Source organism: Haliotis asinina, unplaced genomic scaffold (genome assembly GCF_037392515.1).
Source record: "Haliotis asinina isolate JCU_RB_2024 unplaced genomic scaffold, JCU_Hal_asi_v2 scaffold_18, whole genome shotgun sequence".
Lineage (NCBI taxonomy): Eukaryota > Metazoa > Mollusca > Gastropoda > Lepetellida > Haliotidae > Haliotis > Haliotis asinina.
In genome coordinates, this window is record NW_027133890.1 from 547,501 (window position 1) to 567,154 (window position 19,654).

General features: G+C 39.8%; 1 protein-coding gene across 1 annotated transcript in view; it reads left to right on the forward strand.

The window, feature by feature from the left end:
- Positions 1-18,770, forward strand: part of LOC137269903 (fibronectin type 3 and ankyrin repeat domains protein 1-like) — a 20,534-nt gene extending 1,764 nt beyond the window's left edge. Inside the window, exons 6-7 of the mRNA XM_067803747.1 lie at positions 17,829-17,882; positions 18,154-18,770. Coding sequence (XP_067659848.1) covers positions 17,829-17,882; positions 18,154-18,770 — 671 coding nt within the window. The remainder of the gene's footprint in view (positions 1-17,828; positions 17,883-18,153) is intronic.
- Positions 18,771-19,654: the final 884 nt, after the last annotated feature.

Sequence of the window (19,654 nt, forward strand, 5' to 3'; positions counted from 1 at the left end):
ATTGACAATCATTATGCAACGACAAATATTCATTTGAGACCACTGCAAAAGCTCGCACTACCTTTTTATTAAACGTCAATGCCATAATCTTTAGTTTCCTGATCGGAAATGTAGAACATATATCCTTCTCATAATGTACCGGTAAGCACATCTTGTTCACAAGATAACAGGTCATCAAACGTCTAACTGCTTCTAGAGGAATGAAGAACAGTTACACTCAAAGCCAATATAATGACCTCAGGGTCACGTAAACTTCTACTGAGCTTGTCCACAAAGCAAGGTCAAGAGAATGCCACTGTTACACTCCAAGAGCAACGACTTCCTATTCACGCTGCTCCAGTAGAACCTCATTTAGTGATGGAACAGTCTATCTATACAGGTGATGGACTTGACGCTTGACAAGGTGACTGAGGACGGTGGTGTACTGAGACAAGTCAATACAAAGAGATTTGTCATGAGTGGGATCGCTGACACAGAGCAAACAGAGCGATTCTAGGAATATCTGTTGGATAGAGATGTTCCAGTATCAGTTATCAAACTGTTCTCCAGCAGGAGGAAAGGTACTATTTCAGTAGGTCTTAATGTATTCCTAGGTGATGTTAACACTTCTAGCCCCGTGGAGTGATGTGTCGACCGTGGCTCAGCAGGCATGTTTTCATGTCGTTGCACTCTAGGCCCTAACTACAAAAACCCAATAAACCGGACATCCTTAAATATAACGAACTGGAATGCAACAGGGATACTCCCAAGTATACCATATCTCAGAAAACTTTTGCATGGTAGAAATATTCACATATGGATTAAGTGAGCATTGGCTCTTTGAAAAGGACCTCAGGCTTCTAAATGAAATAAGTATTCAATACAAGTCTCATGGTGTCTGCGACAAAGATCTGAAACTACCATTGTACAGGAAGGTAGGTAGAGGTGGCCTGGCCCTTCTGTGGCTCAACGAATGTGTCAGTGTTATTGACGTCCAGGATGACCGGATCGTTGGTATAAAAATGTCTATGCAGAGAAGTGATATTTACATGTTTCAAGTATATCTACCTTGCAGAAACTTCAATGTGACAGTCTTCATTGAATAGATCAATAAGCTCTGGAATCTATTTCTTCAGTACAACGAACAAGGAAGTGTTATCTTCATGGGGGATTTTAATTGCCAGTTTGATATCCTCTCGTGGTGTAGCCATGAAACAGAAGCACTTGAACTTGCTCCCGTGTGGACCCGTGACAGAATATGTCCACAGCACCCCATTGCTGGTCGTAAGAGGCGACCAAATTGGGCAACCTGTTTGCTGTGGCTTGCGTCCCGTGTCGGTGGAGGACGGTAGTCTGGTGGTTGAGGGCACTGGGTGCCTGACTCGTGTTCCTTTTGCTCATCACACCACTTTGGCCCTTACTTCACCTAGACGGGTGGTAGAATCGGCCCGATTCTATCAATCGGCTGGTCACACCAAGCCCTGTGCTACAACTCTGTAGTGTTGCACAGAAATTTGAGAATTGTATGTTTATATTTTGTAGCCTTGGCGAATTTTGAAACAGAATTTGAAAAAGCTACTGTTTATTAATGCCTAGAGTCGTATGGCAGAAGGCGGTGGCTCATGGACCAATCTGGTAGAATCATTAATCTTTAAAATTTTCTGTTGGAGTATATCATCCGAGTATCCTTGGTGCTGCAAGTTGGAGACCCGCTTGTTTTTAGCACTGTCCTTGTGATACTCCGTGGTAGGTGGGGAGCTCGGATGATGAACTATTCAACGATAACCATGGCTTCTCAAATCCCCATTACAAAGAAAAAACGACCATTTGACAATGATCCAGATGATAACGACCAAGGACTGTCCACTTCTATTGATTACTGGCCACGTTTTGTCGTGATTGAGACTAAAGATAACAACAGACTTAAGTTGAACCCTTTTGCGATACAGAAAGGGATACAAGGAATTGCTGGTGACGTTAAAAATATTAGACGTTTGCGTTCAGGTGCATTGCTCGTTGAGTGCAACAGAAAACAACAGACAACTAACCTGATGTCTAACACCACATTCGTCGGCATTCCAGTATCGGTGTCTCCGCATAGGACACTTAACACAAGCAAAGGAATCATCAGGGATAGAGATGGATTATTCGCCGACATGTCTGAATTTGATATTGTTTCAGAAATGAAAGATCAAGGGGTGACATATGTTAAGCATTTTACAACACGTAAAAACCAGGAGACCATTCAGACTAATACGTACCTGTTTTCATTTTCCTCTTCAACAGCTCCCAGATCAGTAAAGGCAGGCTATTGTCACATCAATGTAAAGACCTATATACCCAATCCTTTAAGGTGTTTTAAATGCCAGAAGTTTGGTCATGGTGTTAGTACTTGCACATTGTCTGCTGTGTGTGCTCATTGTGGTGAGAAGACACACACAACAGAAGATTGTGACAGTGATTTTTAAAAATGCACCAACTGCTCAGGCAACCATTCTTCATTTTCTAAACAGTGTCCAATTTGGTAAGAACAAATGGAGGTAAACAAAATCAATTTTACTCAAAATATCTCTTTCTCTGAGCCAAAAAAACTGGTAAAGAGATCTGATCTTCCAGAAAGTTATGCTACAATAGCAAAAACATCATCGGGGTGTAGCTCTAAAACAACATCAACCACAGGGTCCCAAACTACCTTGCGATTCTCCACAGCTTTTGTACCCAGCTATATCATCACAGACTGAGGAATCTCTTCCTAGTGCATCAAAGTCTTCTTCTGATCACAAATCATCATCTCAGTCACACTCAAAGTCTCAATCGACATCTGATAGTCAACAAACGGTGAAAAGTAAACCGAAGCCAAAGCCTGATGCTTCAAAACAACGAAGTGGCAGAGCTCCTAAAGGATCACAGAACAAAATTCAAGTGTTCAATAAATACGGGTCTCTTGAAGACATGGATGTTTCTGAAAACGTCCATTCTAGGGCACATAGCTTGTCGCCCTCCAAAAGAGTGCCGGGTAGATCCCCATAAATGCCCCCAAAAGATAGTTTATTCCAATGATATTGTACAGTGGAACTGCAGAGGTTTGAGGACTAATTTACATGAATTACAGCTATTAGTCCAAGATTTGACACCTTCAGTGTTATGTCTCCAAGAGACATATTTAAAACAAACAGATACATTTGACCTTCGTCATTTTAATGCATGTTATTGTTTTTCACCTCCGGGTGATAGAGCCACTGGCGGGTCATCCGTTCTAGTCAGACAAAACGTTATTCAAAGCCCTGTTTCACTTAATACTTATATGCAGGCTGTTGCAGTGAGAATTACTTTACATGTAGCGTTTCCGCTATGCTCTCTTTTCGCCATCTTCGACGTTTGCCAAAACTGATCTTCAAGCTCTCTCTGACGAACTCCCGAAGCCCTGTATTATAATGGGAAATCTAAATGGGCACTACCCACTCTGGGGTAGTGTAAATACAAACACTAAAGGTAAATTGTTGGAGGACTTTTGTTCTGACAATGATTTATGCATTTATAATGATGGTTCCAACACATATTTACACCCTGGTACAGGGGCCTATTCTGCTCTTGACTTGTCATTGACAAATTCAGAACTACTAAATGAATTTGGATGGTCAGTCCACGATGACCTCTGTGGAAGTGACCATTTTCCTACTGTATTAAAAGCTGCTTTAACTCCATCCGATGTTCCTCCATCATCAAGACGAAATTTTAAAAAGGCTAACTGGGCTTTATATGAGACACCGTGTGCTGAAAAACTTACACCTGAACGTTTTATTGACGTTCCCGATACTATTAAATCCTTTTCTGATGAACTGAACTCCATAGCTGATGAATGTATACCGAATTCCTCTGTAGTTCCACACATAAGAAAACCATGGTTCAACGATGAGTGCAAACAAGCTAGGAAGGCAAGGAAAAATGCAGAACATTATTTCCGTCGCCATCCTATGGTGCATAATTTAAATAAAATTAAAATTTTAAATGCTAAAGCACGGCGTAGTTTTAAACAGAACAAACGCCAGTCTTGGCAAAATTATGTATCCAAAATAAATTCTCGGACACCTATGTCCAAGGTATGGAACATGGCCTAGAAAATTAAAGGTAAAGGTACTAAATCTACTATCCATCATCTTAAACATGGAGATCAATTGCTTACTGATAAATCAGATATTGCTAATAAACTAGGTAAAACTCTTGTTAAACACTCTTCCTCTTCTAATTATGTACCAAAATTAGATTATAATGAAACGTTTTCTATTCATGAGCTCCATACTGCTCTTGATCAAGTTCACGACACTGCTACAGGAGCTGATAACATACATTATCAACTCCTGAAGCACTTACCAGAGTCCTGTTTAGAGACGCTCTTATATATTTTTGATGATATTTGGACTTCAGGTAAATTTCCTTCTTCATGGCGTGACGCTATAGTAGTACCAATACCTAAACCTGGACGTGATCATACGGATCCATCCAATTGTCGTCCGATTTCATTAGCTAGCTGTGTTTGTAAGACCATGGAACGCATGATAAATAGCCGACTAGTTTGGTACTTGGAAACAAATAACCTTATAACTGATATACAATGTGGTTTCCGCAAAAACAGAAGTACTGTCGATCACTTAGTGCGTTTAGAATCATTTGTGAAAAATGCACTAATTAATAAACAACATCCTGTGTCTATCTTTTTTGATCTTGAAAAAGCATATGACACAACCTGGAAATATGTCATTCTGAGAGATTTACATGACTTTGGGTTGCGAGGTCGTTTGCCTGAATTTATAGCCATCTTTTTAAATGACAGACAGTTCCAGGTCCGTGTGGGTTTAACCCTGTCTGATCATTACAATCAGGATCAGGGTGTTCCACAAGGCAGTATTTTATTTGTCTCTCTTTTCAGCATCAAGATGAACAGTTTATCAAAAGTTTTAAACGATTCAATTGATGGATCGTTATTTGTGGATGAGTTTAATATTTCTTGTCGTGGTAAAAATATGCATACCATTGAACGGCAATTACAGTTGTGTTTAAACAAGATTGATAAATGGTGTCTCGAAAATGGCTTTAAATTTTCCAAATCGAAAACTAACTGCATACATTTTTGTCGTAAATACAAACCACATGGAGACCCTGAACTGTCTCTAGATGGGACGCCCATTAAAGTTGTGAAGGAAGCCAAGTTCTTGGGTCTAATCTTTGATTCACATTTAACGTTTTTACCACATATTCAATCACTTAAAACTAAATGCCTGAAAGCACTTGACTTGTTGAAAGTTGTTTCAAATTCTAAATGGGGAGGGGATCAAGCTACCCTTCTCGATCAATATCGATCACTCGTACGTTCTAAACTTGATTATGGCTCCATTGTCTATGGTGGAGCCTGCAAAAGTAATCTTAAACTTTTTAATTCTGTCCATCACCAAGGTCTAAGACTTTGTCTTGGGTCGTTCAGTTATTTTATAGTAATTTGACGACGCGTTTTATAATATATACATATTCTTTGTAATCATGTTTGTTCTCGTCACGATATGGCTGAAATATTACCGATGTGACGTTAAATTACAACTCACTCACTCTTCTTGGAAGAAATGTACCTCAAACTATACATTAGTGATTTCAGAAAAAGGTCTAAAATGCTATTCTACTTTTGGAAAATTGTGTATAATCAATGAAAATTTCAGTGATTGTGTATAATCGGTGAATTAATCAGACATTATACATAATCACTGAAAATTCTACTTATTCACTTAAACATACATATGTTACAGGAACTATGCATAAACAGTTAAATATATATTATCACCGAAATAATGCTAACGGTTTCTTGGGAGTGATTTTCGTGTGGAAACCGGATATTTAGTGCAAAATTGCTACCGTTAAGCAAGGTTTTTCAAAGCTACATCAATCTTTATTAACCCACAAACCCGTATTCAGAAATATTATGGTTAGTCGTAAAAATCTCAAAACTTGATTCCTCTGTTCATTCAATTATGCATTCATTCCTTGGTTCCTGTCACTGGTTCTATATAATATAGGGTGGGTGACTTAGTTGGACGTTTAGCTGAATGAAAACATCAAGTTTTTGAGGTTTTGTTTTGTTTATATTTGGAATTGCTCCGAACATAGACGTTATTTGAGGATATACAGTACATTCGAATTCCGAATTTTGACAAGTGAAGGGGCAAAGAGTACAGTTACAACGACGTTGAAGTTCGTAATTCAGATGTGTAAAGGAAATACATATGTAGACTTCAAATATCGAATACCGAAAGCCGAGTGCCGATTCTGCAAAAATACCGAATATGAAAAAAGAATAATAATAACAATAGATTTTGAATTCGAATCCAAAAAAATCTGAATCGGGATTCGAATCCCGAATGTGGAAAAAAAAACTATTCAGATTCGGGATTCAATCCCCAAGCCCGAATGTTAACAAAACTCAGAGTGAAGGTTATCAAAAACCTCAGTTTGTGAAAAAGATTTGACAATTCAGGTATACATATGAGGAGCACCAAGTACATTAGAAGGGGGATGGAATAATGAATACTGTCATTGTTCGTCTTTCTTCCATCGCCTGCAAGCTGGAAAGAGCTTCAGGACCGTTCACTATCTCCGGGGTGCATTGTAACGTCGAGGATAGATACGTTTGACAGGTGAAGTGCAAAGAGCATAGCTACAAGGACTCAGAAGTTCCGAATTCCAGATGTGTAAAAGAAATGAATAGTAAGAGTTCAAATACGGATCAGTTCGTGATACGAACCCCCAATGCCCAGCCCGAATCCGATTCTAAATACAAAATTCAAATTCAGGACTCGAATCCGGAATGTGAACAAAAGATCCAGATTCGGAACTTGAATCCCCATTCTGAATCCGTTTCAAAACACACGCACAAAAAAAAATCAAATTCGGGATTCGAATCCCAAATGTTAATAAAAACATCAAATTCGGGATTGGAACCTCGAATCCGTTTTTAATTTCATGTTGCCATCATTCCTGTAGGTCTTCTTCCGAACAATCGCTCTGTTGGCCGCTTCTATATTTCTGTATATATATGAGTTCACCCGATGAAGGGGTCTGAAATAGACCCAAACCGCTGTGTGTCAAAAATTATTAAAGAAGATTTATCCACAAAAGATCTTGGTCATATATAACAACTTCTAAATGCCGCTAAAAGACAATTTTTCTCTATTTGCTCCCAAAAATAACATGGGACTCTATTATCGCGGTAGTTAATGTCGCCATCGGGAAGGACTACTGACGTTTGACATTTTATATATATTTTCAATTGACTGATGTTTAATCTTCATTTCTGTCAATGTGCCACATAATCACAATTCATTCAACATGACTGCCGCAATACCGACTGAAGCTGAAGTAACTCTCTGCTATCGCGGTATTGCCATTTTCTTTTCTGTAGCACACAGTACAAACAAACGACACTGTTAAACGTTTACTAAGACAAGTAAAGAATCGCGCGAAATAGTTTCTTTACCAAAAAATATCAAGAAATTTCATTCACATTAGTAACACTATTAACATGTTTTTAACCAAAGAATCTGAAACGTCTATTCATTTGGATAAAGGGTAACAATAATGTAACAAAATATTAAAAATATAATTTTGCAGCCTTAAAACATACTTTGCAATTTGCTGCCGTGTGCGTCACTTCCTGTTATATGTGTTATAAATGTGCGAATGATCTTCAAGCTGTCGCACAATTACTCTTGACGAAGTAAGTTTTGACAGTAGGGAAAAACGCCTAGGAACATTCATCAAATACTTGAATGAGTCACACTCAAGCTTCAAATCCACTGCCGAATACTAGAGAAACGTAGCCTGTCTAGACACATGGGTTATGTATAACAGTGCTCTCACAAACTGGAGCTGAAGATATTAAGACTACGTTTTCGTGTTCTGAATCAGATTTTAGCCACACTCACGTTCCAACCGCAAGGTCCTACTGACAAATGCTTTAGCTGAAGTATGCAGTTTTGGTCCAGCTATCTCTTTTGATACGTTAAGCTACAGTTTAGTCGACGGTCGGGGTACCCCCGTACTCATTTATTACGTCATAACACTATGACGTCATCAACCTATGTCGCATCAGAAAGCCACCAGGATGTCTGGATATGGCATATTGTACTACAAGTGTTTCACACTTTACAACGACACCTTGATTTGATACACAACAATACCAGGCACGTTTGCGTGTGTCTACGGATATTTTAGAAAGGATGACTGCCTACGTTACATCCGAAAATCACGTGCTTGTCACATCAACACGCCGCTGGATAGATATTTGGACATCAAAGACCCAGAGCTTCAAACTCCCCAAAGCAAAAAAGCTTGAGAAGCCGGGGTCCAGGGGCTGCAGGCCCAGGCCGGGTTCAGGGCGGAGACCTGGTCGGGGGTCAGGGAGGCGAAGCCCCCCTGAAGCTGAAGAAAAGTAGTGTTTTAACACCATATAAGTGATTTAAAATGAGTGAAAAAGTGGCTTTGATTAATTTACGTTATTTTTTTTTTAAAAATGCGTGAGATTATCAATGTCTGCCGTGAGAGCGTGACAAATGCTTAAAAACCGTGAGTCTCAAGCCAAAGGCGTGAGAGTTGGTAGGTCTGAAGACCTAGCTACAACCACTAACCAGCCGAACAAAGCCGTCGTCTCTACGACCGGAACAGGTCTGAAGTGAGCTCAGACAGTGCCACAATATCCAGGGAACCGCTCGATATATGGACCCCCATCCAGTTAACAGATAAGGTTGGAATACTCGTTATGCCCCAGTTAGTACATAGAACGTACATGTAATCATAGAACCATGCCCGGTACACGGACTCCATCTTACATGGGGTTTTACAGGACTCTTGAGTACTTTGGATCAGGAGCCAACTACACGGACATGGCCTACACTTCGATGTTGGCAGTTCACAAACATCGCAAACTGACGGCAGTACAACGGACTTATCCAAACCTCGTATATGGCCCACTCAATCTATTGTACAAAGTAGTTTGTATTTTCTTATACTCTATAATTAATATACTGTCATATATAGTGGTACCTGATTCTTATATCATTTTTGCTCCCCTTACCAAAACAAGCAATGGTGTTCTGACGCTGGGATCGCTGAATACTTGTAACAAACACAAACAATGTTGAACCAATAAGACAAGCACTTTACTGTCATAGTGAACGAAAAAACAATGTACAAAATTGTTACACATGTCGTATACAACTGCGCCAATACAGCTCATTATTAAACGATCAGTACTCAGTATATCTTCACATCGGTAGGCATCTGTTCCTTGTAACAAATGTCATCGAATGTTGAATCAGTCGTGAGTGTCAGAGGCTTCAATACACCCCAAACCACGTCGACCCAATGATGACGCAACAGGACGCATGACGTTACACCTGGTCCGTTGCCATTCCTGAAGGGAACGTTGTTCCAGTTGCTAAGCGTTGACAGGTGCAAGTGCAGGTGATGGTTTCCTGATTTGTCGATCCATGTAGTTCCATTAGTATTCTATCGGATTCATGTCGGGAGAACATGCTGGCCACGGCAACATAGCAATAGCGTTATGCTGAAAGTCGTCTGTTAGCCTTGCTGTATGAGACTTTGCGTGATCATGTTGGTAGACAATGCTACATGATTGTTGCTGGATAAACTTAATGGCACCACAGCTCGGCACATAACTTTATACATATATCTTCGAGCATTCAATCTTGTTTTAGGTCGCGCAGAGCTCACTCGACACCATTGTGCTATAGGCTCCAAATGGTCAGGCTTTATGAACGCAGTCAGGCACCAAGCGTTTACCTACTCGTCTGCGAGCACAAATCCGGCTGCCATTACCGTGAAATTAAAACCTGCTTTTGTGGGTGAAATTCACATGTCGCCAATCACACATCTGCCGCTTGCCTGGCTCTTGTCAAATGACAACTTCAGTTTAGAAAAGTCACAATAAAAACTGACGAATTCCACAGTGGGAATGACGTGCTTGAATACATGTTCTCATAGTCGCCTGATCTCTGTATGCCAACTTATGCGGTGTCCATGTGCCTTCACTAACTGTAAGGTCGCCGTTACAAAACGCTATCTCGATTGAATTGTCCGGCCGTGGTAATCAATTCGTAATTGTATCATCTGGTTCCCCTAATGCTGGTCTTTAAACATACATACCATCTGGTCTCCCTAACGCAAGTTTTTAAATATATCTACCATCTGCACTCCCTTATACTTTTTTTAAAATATATATATACCATGTGGTCATCCTAATACTGGGTTTTAAAAAAGCTATCTACCCAAATGCTGGTTTTAAATAAAATTTACTATCTGGTAACCTTACGCCAGTCTTTAAATGTGTCTACCATCTGGTCCCTCCAATGCTGGGTATTACAAGAATATCTACCATCTGGTTCCGCAAGTGCTGGTTTTTAAAAATGTTTACTGTTTGGACCCCCTATTGCTTGTTTTTAAACATATGTACCATTTGGTCTCTCTCATGCGGGTTTTTACATACGGTCTCCCTAATGCTGGTTCCAGATATATATTCCGGTCTCCCTAATGCTGGCTCTGTATATATGAGAATTAAGGAGACCGAAAAACACGTATATGCTGTATTTTATGATTTTTCTTCGCATCATCTTTTTTGTTGAGATGATTTAGAGTTGCAATAAACCATTAACCCCCCGGATGCCACAGGGACATATATGTCCCTCCTCTTCACCTCTCACTTTGAAGTCCAATAAAATTCTAAATATACCACGCATATATAAACACTTCACAGTTTTGGATTCTGCGGAAAATTCCCTCTTTCTTGATACCATCCACTATTATCTCAGACCAAGCCAAAGTGCTTAAAATTGCCTTTCAAAAAAGACTTCATCGTAAATGTCGTCATTTTTCAAACTGTACAAAGTCGAGATTCACAGCGTTATTTGCAGTATATTTTGAAATGTGAAAATCGGATGATTACTGAGACTAATAAATTTCAAAAATATAATATTAATGATCATTGATATCAAATGTTCATGTAACCAGTAATGATAATTCTGAAACGTCGCCGATGAACCCAGAATCGGTTGGGATGTTTTCGAAAATACACTTATGCGAACGCCGAAGTGCGCTTTCCGCCATTTTGCTTAGTGTTTACAAAATCACGTTTCGAGAGGGCCGGTATTGAGACGCCTACAACATCACGTACATTTCATAGTCAGCTGCGACAAATGCATCAATCAATTCCCCACACATCTTACAATCAAATTACAAATGGTCTTTGTCACCATTGCCAACTGTCTAGGTAAAACGAAACGAAAGATAATTGGTATGAAAACGAACGCTGTGCTCGAAAGACGGCGCTTGTTTGAAATGTAAACAAAGAAAAAAATCCAATTTTACACTGCGTAGCATTTTCGGTAATATTCCAACATCCAGCCGTCTAATCATTGCTTACAATGGTTCAATACGCTTAGCATATTCAAGGGAAGAGAATCGTAGCAAAAAATAGCAAATTAAAAATAGATACAATGAAATAATTTGGTAATTCATAAGAAACTGTCACACTTTTAGTGCAGCATGACGCCATGACTGACGCAAAATCACGCACAACGACAACGGTACTTATCGGCATTTCTGGCTTCTTCCGTCATTTACAATGTAAACCATAAAAACATATAACAACAATACACAGATAGTCAGAATAATTCTGATTACTTACATCTCACATTTATGTACAAAAGATCCCTGAATCAAGGAAAACGTCCTCGCAAAATCCCGTGTACCCTTGTCAGCGAAGCCGCCATTTTGAAAGAAATCGGTCATCGGTAGTGATGTCACACGTCAACATTGTTGCACATATTAGGCAATTTCTTGGAGGTGAACGTCGGTTGAACAAGAGTAAACACAATGCACATACCATTCCGATTGCACTTTTAATACTGTGATGTCTATTTTGCGTATCGTTCCGATATTTTTTCATGAAACTGATTTCAGTATGTACATATATCCATGTTCAACACCGTATCACATAAGGATATAAGGTATGCGTTTTTATTCTTTGTAAGCTTTTAATTGTTTGAATAATATTTACATGGGAAATTGACTCGGTAAGTGTACTATACCACATTTTAAACCTCTACACAAGTGTTGGAAGATCACACGTAGCCATTACTGCAACATGTGCTTTAGTTCCCGTGGTGTACAATATTCAATACGTTGGGACAAATATTGCAGTTTCATATGAACAGGTTAATAAACATCGATTTAATTCCAACTTATAAGTAAAACTGATAATATTAATGAAAATGATTTGTACATTTTATGAAATGTAGGGGCACACATACTACTATTTAAAGGAATTGTCTTGTTCATTGTATTGGTTTGTGTCGTTTTTATAGACAAAACAATTATGAATATTGATTGACCAGGTTCGAGTTTGTCAAAAACGTTTCATGATTCATTATCATTTATTTTCGATAATAAAGTCAATTCAAATTCGATTAAAATATATCTGATGGCAGAATATCTAACTCAAACAATATTTATACGAAAATTGTTAAGAATATGTGAACCAGGTCATGCCTTAATTTGGACAAGCGTTACGTCCATATTCTATTACTACTGTACTGAAAAAGCGATCTCTTTGTACCTTTCATTGCATACTTATGAAGTGAAATGATTTCATAATCATAAGAAGAAAAGTCTGTTTCCTAAATGAATACTCAATGAATATTCAGGTGTCGTGAAAATGTGATTTACGCTAAACTGATTCTAGACAGTGCGCGTGTAGTAGTTATGTAGTAAAACCGTCTAATTGTTGATATATTCAGGACACTATTTCAGTGATAAAACCATTCATTGTATATTCTGGCTAAAAAGTGTTGAATTCTGACACAAAAGCCGAGGTCTTTTACACACTGAGTGCATATTAGGACGACACGAAATGCACAGAACATGCCCTATCGTCAACTGAAATGTCGCATTATTTTCAGTTATTTCATTACATTTGAAAATGTGGCTGTAACTCCGTTAATAATGATACAAAATTAATACAAATACAACTACACAAACAGGAGAATATGGGAATCTAAGAACTAAAATATGTATCGGATAGGGCCATCCAAATCGCTATTACCTGCTTTTTCATGTAGTACACTGGCGTCTGTTCTTACAAATTGTGAAACTACCAAAACGTATCCTCTCACATAGGGGAACTTTGTATTGGAATAGTTTGGTTCACTGTCAACAAAACATAACGGAAATATACTGTCCGTATCCACAGCAAATTCTCTCCATGTGATCTGAGTTACATTGACCTAATGTAAAGCATAGCGGAGTTATGCGCCCTTTTCTTTATACGTGCATGACCTCTCTGTCGACTTTTGACGTCATAGAAGAAAATCGATTTTTGACATTTATTGCAGGTAATGTTTGATTCTGTGAGTATGACGTTATGCATTAGCACACACATCCATTTCATATACACCTATGTCGTTCAGATACCAAGCTGTATTTTCTTCGCTCACACTTTCCGTAAAGATGCCAAATTAAAAAAGTCGTAACAGAGTGCTTTTATTGGTGCACGATTAAAAACGGAGAAATTTACTGTTTTTCAACACACACAAATGTTTTGTACAACTTTTAGCAGAGTCTATTTCTCAAACCCCTGAGGTAGCCGCAGTTATATTTATACCAACGGTTAGGAAATTAAATATTCTACACTTCTGTGCAATTTTATAGCCGTACGTAGATCCAGGACCACGCGAGCGCAAATAACATATACCATCTGTATATCCGTGTATAACGCTATCTGCATGATACATACATCACGTACACAACTCTCTCACTAACAATTCTGGTTGTTTGTCAATAAAAGTTGTTTAACAACAGAATATACACGTGGTCCCCCTAAGGCTGTTTTTTACATACGTTCCCCCTAAGGCTGTTTTTTTACATACGTTCCCCCTAATGCTGGTTTTTACATACGTTCCCCCTAATGCTGGATTTTATATACGTTCCCCCTAATGCTGGTTTCAGATGTATAATTATGTAATACTGTCATGGTTCCACCGACCTTCACCTCAAAGAAATTGCCTAGTATGTACAACAATGTTGCCGTCACTACCGCTGACCGATTTCTTACAAAATGGCGGCTTTGCTGGCAAGGGTAAACAAGATTTTGCGAGCACTTTTCCTTTGATACGACGATCGTTTGTAGATAACTATGAGATGTAAGTAATCAGAATGATTCTGACTATCTGTGTATTGTTATATAGATCTGCCGTATTCATTCTGCGTGGTTTTGCATCTGTCATGACGTCACGCTGCTCGGAAACTTTGACATTTTTTTTTAAATTTCAAATCAGTGAGTTGTATCTACTTTTAATCTCCTATATCTTGCTACGATACTCTTCCCATGCATATACCAAAGGTACTGAGCTATTCAAAGCAATGAACAGACGGCGGGATGTCGGAAACATTCAGAAAATGTAAAATCGGATTATTTTTGTTTACATTTGAAACAAGGGCAGCCTTTCGTTTTCACGCCCAATGTATTTCGTTTCATTTTATCTTGACAGTTGGTATTGGTGACAAAGACCAGTTGTAATTTGATTCTAAAATTTATGGGGGATTGAATGATGCATTTGTCGCAGCTGAATATGAAATATACATGATGAAATAGGCGTCTCAATACCGTCTTTCGCGAAAAGTATTTTTGTAAACACTTTCTAACATGGCGGAAAGCGCTCTTCGGCGTTCCTGTACGTGTATTTTTGTATCATCCCAAACGATTCTAGAGTTATCGGCGACGCTTCAGATTTATTTTTTGTGGGATTATGTACAACCGATATCAGATATCACTAATATGCCATATTTGAAGTTCAACTGACCCAGTAATTGAACTGGCCCGTAATTTCGTGTTGTGTAAAACTTGACGACATTTACGATGAGGCCTATTTGGAAATGTAATTTTAAGCACATTAGCTTTGTCTGAGATATTAGTAGATGACATCAAGAAACAAGGAATTTTCCGCAAAATTCAAAAGTGTGAGATGTGTTTGTATCTGTGGTAGATTTAGAATTATATTGGACTTGAAAGTGAGGGTTGCAGAGGAAGGACAAACATATCCCTGTGGCATCCAGGGGTTAAACCTGGGGTACTCGTATATGATACTGTGTACCTCACCCCCTCCTCAACCCAACCCCCACAAAGAACAGCTTTATAGGTAGATGATAGTTGTCTACCTCAACCCTCCTCAAAACACACCCGCCACAGAGAACAGCTTATAGGTACATGATACTGTGTACCTCACCCCTCCTCAACCCAACCCCCATACTGTACATACCTCACACCAACCCCCACATAGACCTGCACATAGACCTGGAATAATGAAGAATGGTCTCATGGTATGTTATCTTATGTTCTAAATTCATTTAGGTCTGTTACTAAGCCTTCTTGGGAAAAAGGTTGTGATCACCGTAACACCATATACACGCATTTTTCCTGAATGTGTGTTTACACAAGGTACACATATAGTTTGTGTATACATGTAACTGCCGGGCACTGGTCAAACTATTGCACTAGTCTGGTGGTTAAGAAAACGTTAATGTAGGTAATCTGAGAAGGTGTTTTCTCTCTCACTGTTAACGCCTAGAGAAATACACCTTCAAGTAAACAATTAAAAGGAAAACGTTGTGGAATGCGCGTTTGAGTTTTGATTGCAGCCAATACAGTTTCAGAATATTTTCTGTCAACCAAATTACTGGAAACAAAAATGGTAGTACACGAGTAGGTGTTGCGGTTCAGTTGAGTAGAGCTTCAATGACGTATCAGTGACTTGGTTACGCTTGCTGTTTAATGCCGTACAGAGCAATATTTTTCAGACTTCGACCTGAAAATAGTGGAGTCTGGACCAAACAATCCAGTGATCAAAAGCATAAGCTTTGATCTCCGCAAATAGGTTAATGGTGATGTGTGTCAACTAAGTCAGCCGGCCTGACAACCAGATCACGTCAGTTGCCTCCAACGACTAACATGGGTTACTGAAGATCATTTCTAATCCAGATCTTCATTCATAACGCTTTTGGTGGTGTCGTAAGTAATGGTGCCTTGATCAGACAAGCCTGTGATTGATGTCAAGAGCACCATCGAGAGCATCAAATACACACGTATGTTGTTGCACAGTCATTGTTACTATTTTTTCTGTAATTGTGTGGTGTGTGCACCTCGCGTCAGCACGTGTCAAATGTAAGAGAACGTACGTCACAACACGTGACGTCAGTTACACCTGGTGATAAATCATTACGACATTTGATGTTTTTTATACTTTAGTATCTGTATTTCCGTTACACTGGACATATTGTACAGAAACTGGTCAGTTTTACACCATATGGAATTTATACAACGAGATCACTAAGACATAAAACGCAACATAACATTTGTTTGCGCCATGTGATTCGGGGGAAAATGTCCATAGTATTTTAAAGGCATATTTATTTACTGCGGCGTTTGCACTAAAAATTCCTTAAACTCGTATTACGGAAGGATACACGGTTCTGACATCAAAGTTATATGGCATGCTGTCTTAAAATTGCGGTACTAATGAGTGTAGGTGTTGGTAATACATGTAATTACTATAGAGATATTTGAGCGCATATCTCGGGTAACACGTAGACTTCAGCAGACAAATCCATACTACTTTCGTTATTCAGTCCATTGGTGTGTGCACCTGTCTAGTGACTGTAAAACGTAAAGTCAACGGTGCCTTAGATCTCCCAACTTATCATCAATGTCACCAACATCTGCAATACATGCTAAAGCAGCACAGTAAATGTTGACTGTGGTAAATCAGCAGATTTCATTCCAGACGTGGCGATTTGGGGAAGGGGGCGGGTATGGCCGTTCATTAGCGCGGCGGGTTGCAATAGAGCGCCAAACTCGATGCTGCTCCTCACATGACACGTCAAAATGACGTCATAACTCGCACCTCAGCGCCAGTGTCGCTGGTCTGCACATTTCCAGGCTGACAGTGAGATATGTCTGTTGTGTGAGGACGGTAGCGGGGTAAGTTTGTTATCACTGTATTTCCAACCATTAGTTAAACAGACACGGTTATAAACAGAGCTGAGTGGACAATACTACTGTAGGATACAGGCAACAGGTACTTGCATGTTAAAATGTGGCTGGATACCATGGTTAATGTAATAAATTAACAAAACAAGTACAATCTACTGCATGAACTTATAACACGTATGACGGGATAAGTGTTTGGGACTGGCTGTAGGGGACGAAGGAGGATAGTTTTTGACACTTGCATATATTGTCAGAAGAAAATCTGTAGGTATCAGGAAAAGATCGGGCAACTGTAGCATCGCTAATTTGTAAGGTACCAATATCTGATTTACAAACAGACTAGTGAGCTTGTCTTGTGAGCTCGTTCAGGTTTTCGAGAAAGTTAACTGTGTTGACTTCCACTTTAACTCGCTACCAACAAAAACGTTCATGGTGTCAGGCTGTCAGATCTGCCAGAAACCTTTGTCTTTTCTAAACACAGTACCCGTGTCATCTACTGGAGAACTGCATTGATTTTAAAGTTACCCATTTATTGAAATTAATTTAAAAATATAAATTAATTGTATGCATTCTTCTGCATGACTAAACAATGCCAAAAACTAATGAATTTAATGAATTATATATATATGTTATATACTTGTAATATAACATCATCTTTGATAAATGCAATTAAGAAACAACGCAGTCAATGTAATGTAAAATAATATAATGAATATGGTGTTTATTCTAACCCTCACGTTTGTCTCCACAGCCACGAACAGGGACACACGGAAATCGAGGACCCCCTCCAGACCTGACACACCAGGTGGGTGGAGACAATATCACGTGTGTTGTAGTGGGGAGAAAACTTTCCACGTACTCACACGACTGTGTTAGAACTGTCAGTTGACATTGTAATGATATAAGTATCAAACGTGTTAAAGTATGAAGTAGTTCTTGTCATTCTCTGACAGTTTGTTGTCAGCCATGCTACAAGTATAGATTATGTATCAAGAGTTTTGTATCATCAGTGTAAGATGTGAACAACGTAGCTGTAAGATAAAGATGTCCGACCTGTGTTTACTTTGTGTTACAAGCGACACCGCCTTCTACACGAAGAGACGCACGGGCAGACGCCGACCTCCATTACGTCTGCAGGGAGGGGAACCTGGGGGAGGTGAAGCGGATCCTGGACACAGGTCGGGCTGACGTCAACAGTGGAGGTGGAGGCGGGAGGACACCGGTGATGGCGGCAGCATGGTGGGGACACAGAGATGTGGTGAAGCTGCTTGTGAGTGAAGGTGGTGATGTGTCACTTCTGGACGATGACGGTGACAACATCCTTCACTGGGCCTGTATGGGAGGAGACAGGAAGACGGTGGAGTTTGTCCTGTCTCTGGACGGGGTGGACGTCAACAGTAGAGATGTAGTCGGTTGGACACCGGTGATGTCGGCAGCAGGTGGGGGACACAGAGATGTGGTGGAGCTGCTTGTGAGTCGAGGTGCTGATGTATCACTGGTGGACGGTGGCGGTAACAACATCCTTCACTACGCCTGTGGGAGAGGAGACCGGAAGACAGTGAAGTTTGTCCTGTCTCTAGACGGGGTGGACGTCAACGCCAGGAACAACGACGGGCAGACAGCCGCCGACGTGGCGAGAGGCAGGGAACATCGTCAACTGTCGGATCTCCTGGTGTCACGTGGTGCACAGTGAAGTGACGGTAGTGTTGATGCAGACAATGATGGAGGACATGTCGTTACTGACACTGTCGTGATTTGTGCCGTTCACGTTGTCGCGTTTATAATTCATTATCAAGGTGAGAATATTTGTTGTGTTTGAGGAGAAACAAAATTTGTTGACATTGATGTCCGATATCACACGACTTGTTGGACCAGTTATGTTTTCCATGTCCTACGCCAGGAAACCAGCAAGGATAGCAAGCAAAGGGAGCACCCAGTTCAAACTGCATGTACAACTGGATTGATTGATTTGATGGACCTGCAAACAGCGAACAAGGCTTTCTAATCAATAGAGGAAATTGAGAAGATATATATCTCTATGCTTGAAGGGGTTGAAATGCTGGACAAGCATGTGCCTACCTACACAAGGCAGTGGCTGAGGAAAAGATTCTTTCCGAGCTTCCCGGTGTAAAATCTGTCCTTCAACAAGAAAGACGGAAACCTTCTGTGCTGTATTCCCCAGACGCTGGTGAGGAATAAATGATCCATAATGCTACTGAGAGAGACCACGGCATGGAAAATATGAAACACACATACCAATTTGCCAAGCTGGTACGCAATAGCATAGATGAGACCTGGCAAAAGTTGTATGAAGAATATATCGCAGAAAGAATAAATGGAACAGTCAGTCTATGGACTCCAGTGAAGAAGGAAAACAACAATATTTACATGTCTGACAGCAAGAAGCAAACAGTGAAACTTCTAGACAGGGTCGTGGACCTGAAAGAAACAAAGGACTTGTATGGACGACTTTTAGCAAGATCAAGTCGCGATATTGACCTGAAAACATGCTATAGGAAGCTACGAATTCACGCTGACACCAAGAGCATTCTTTTCTCCGAATGACATGGTGTTGCA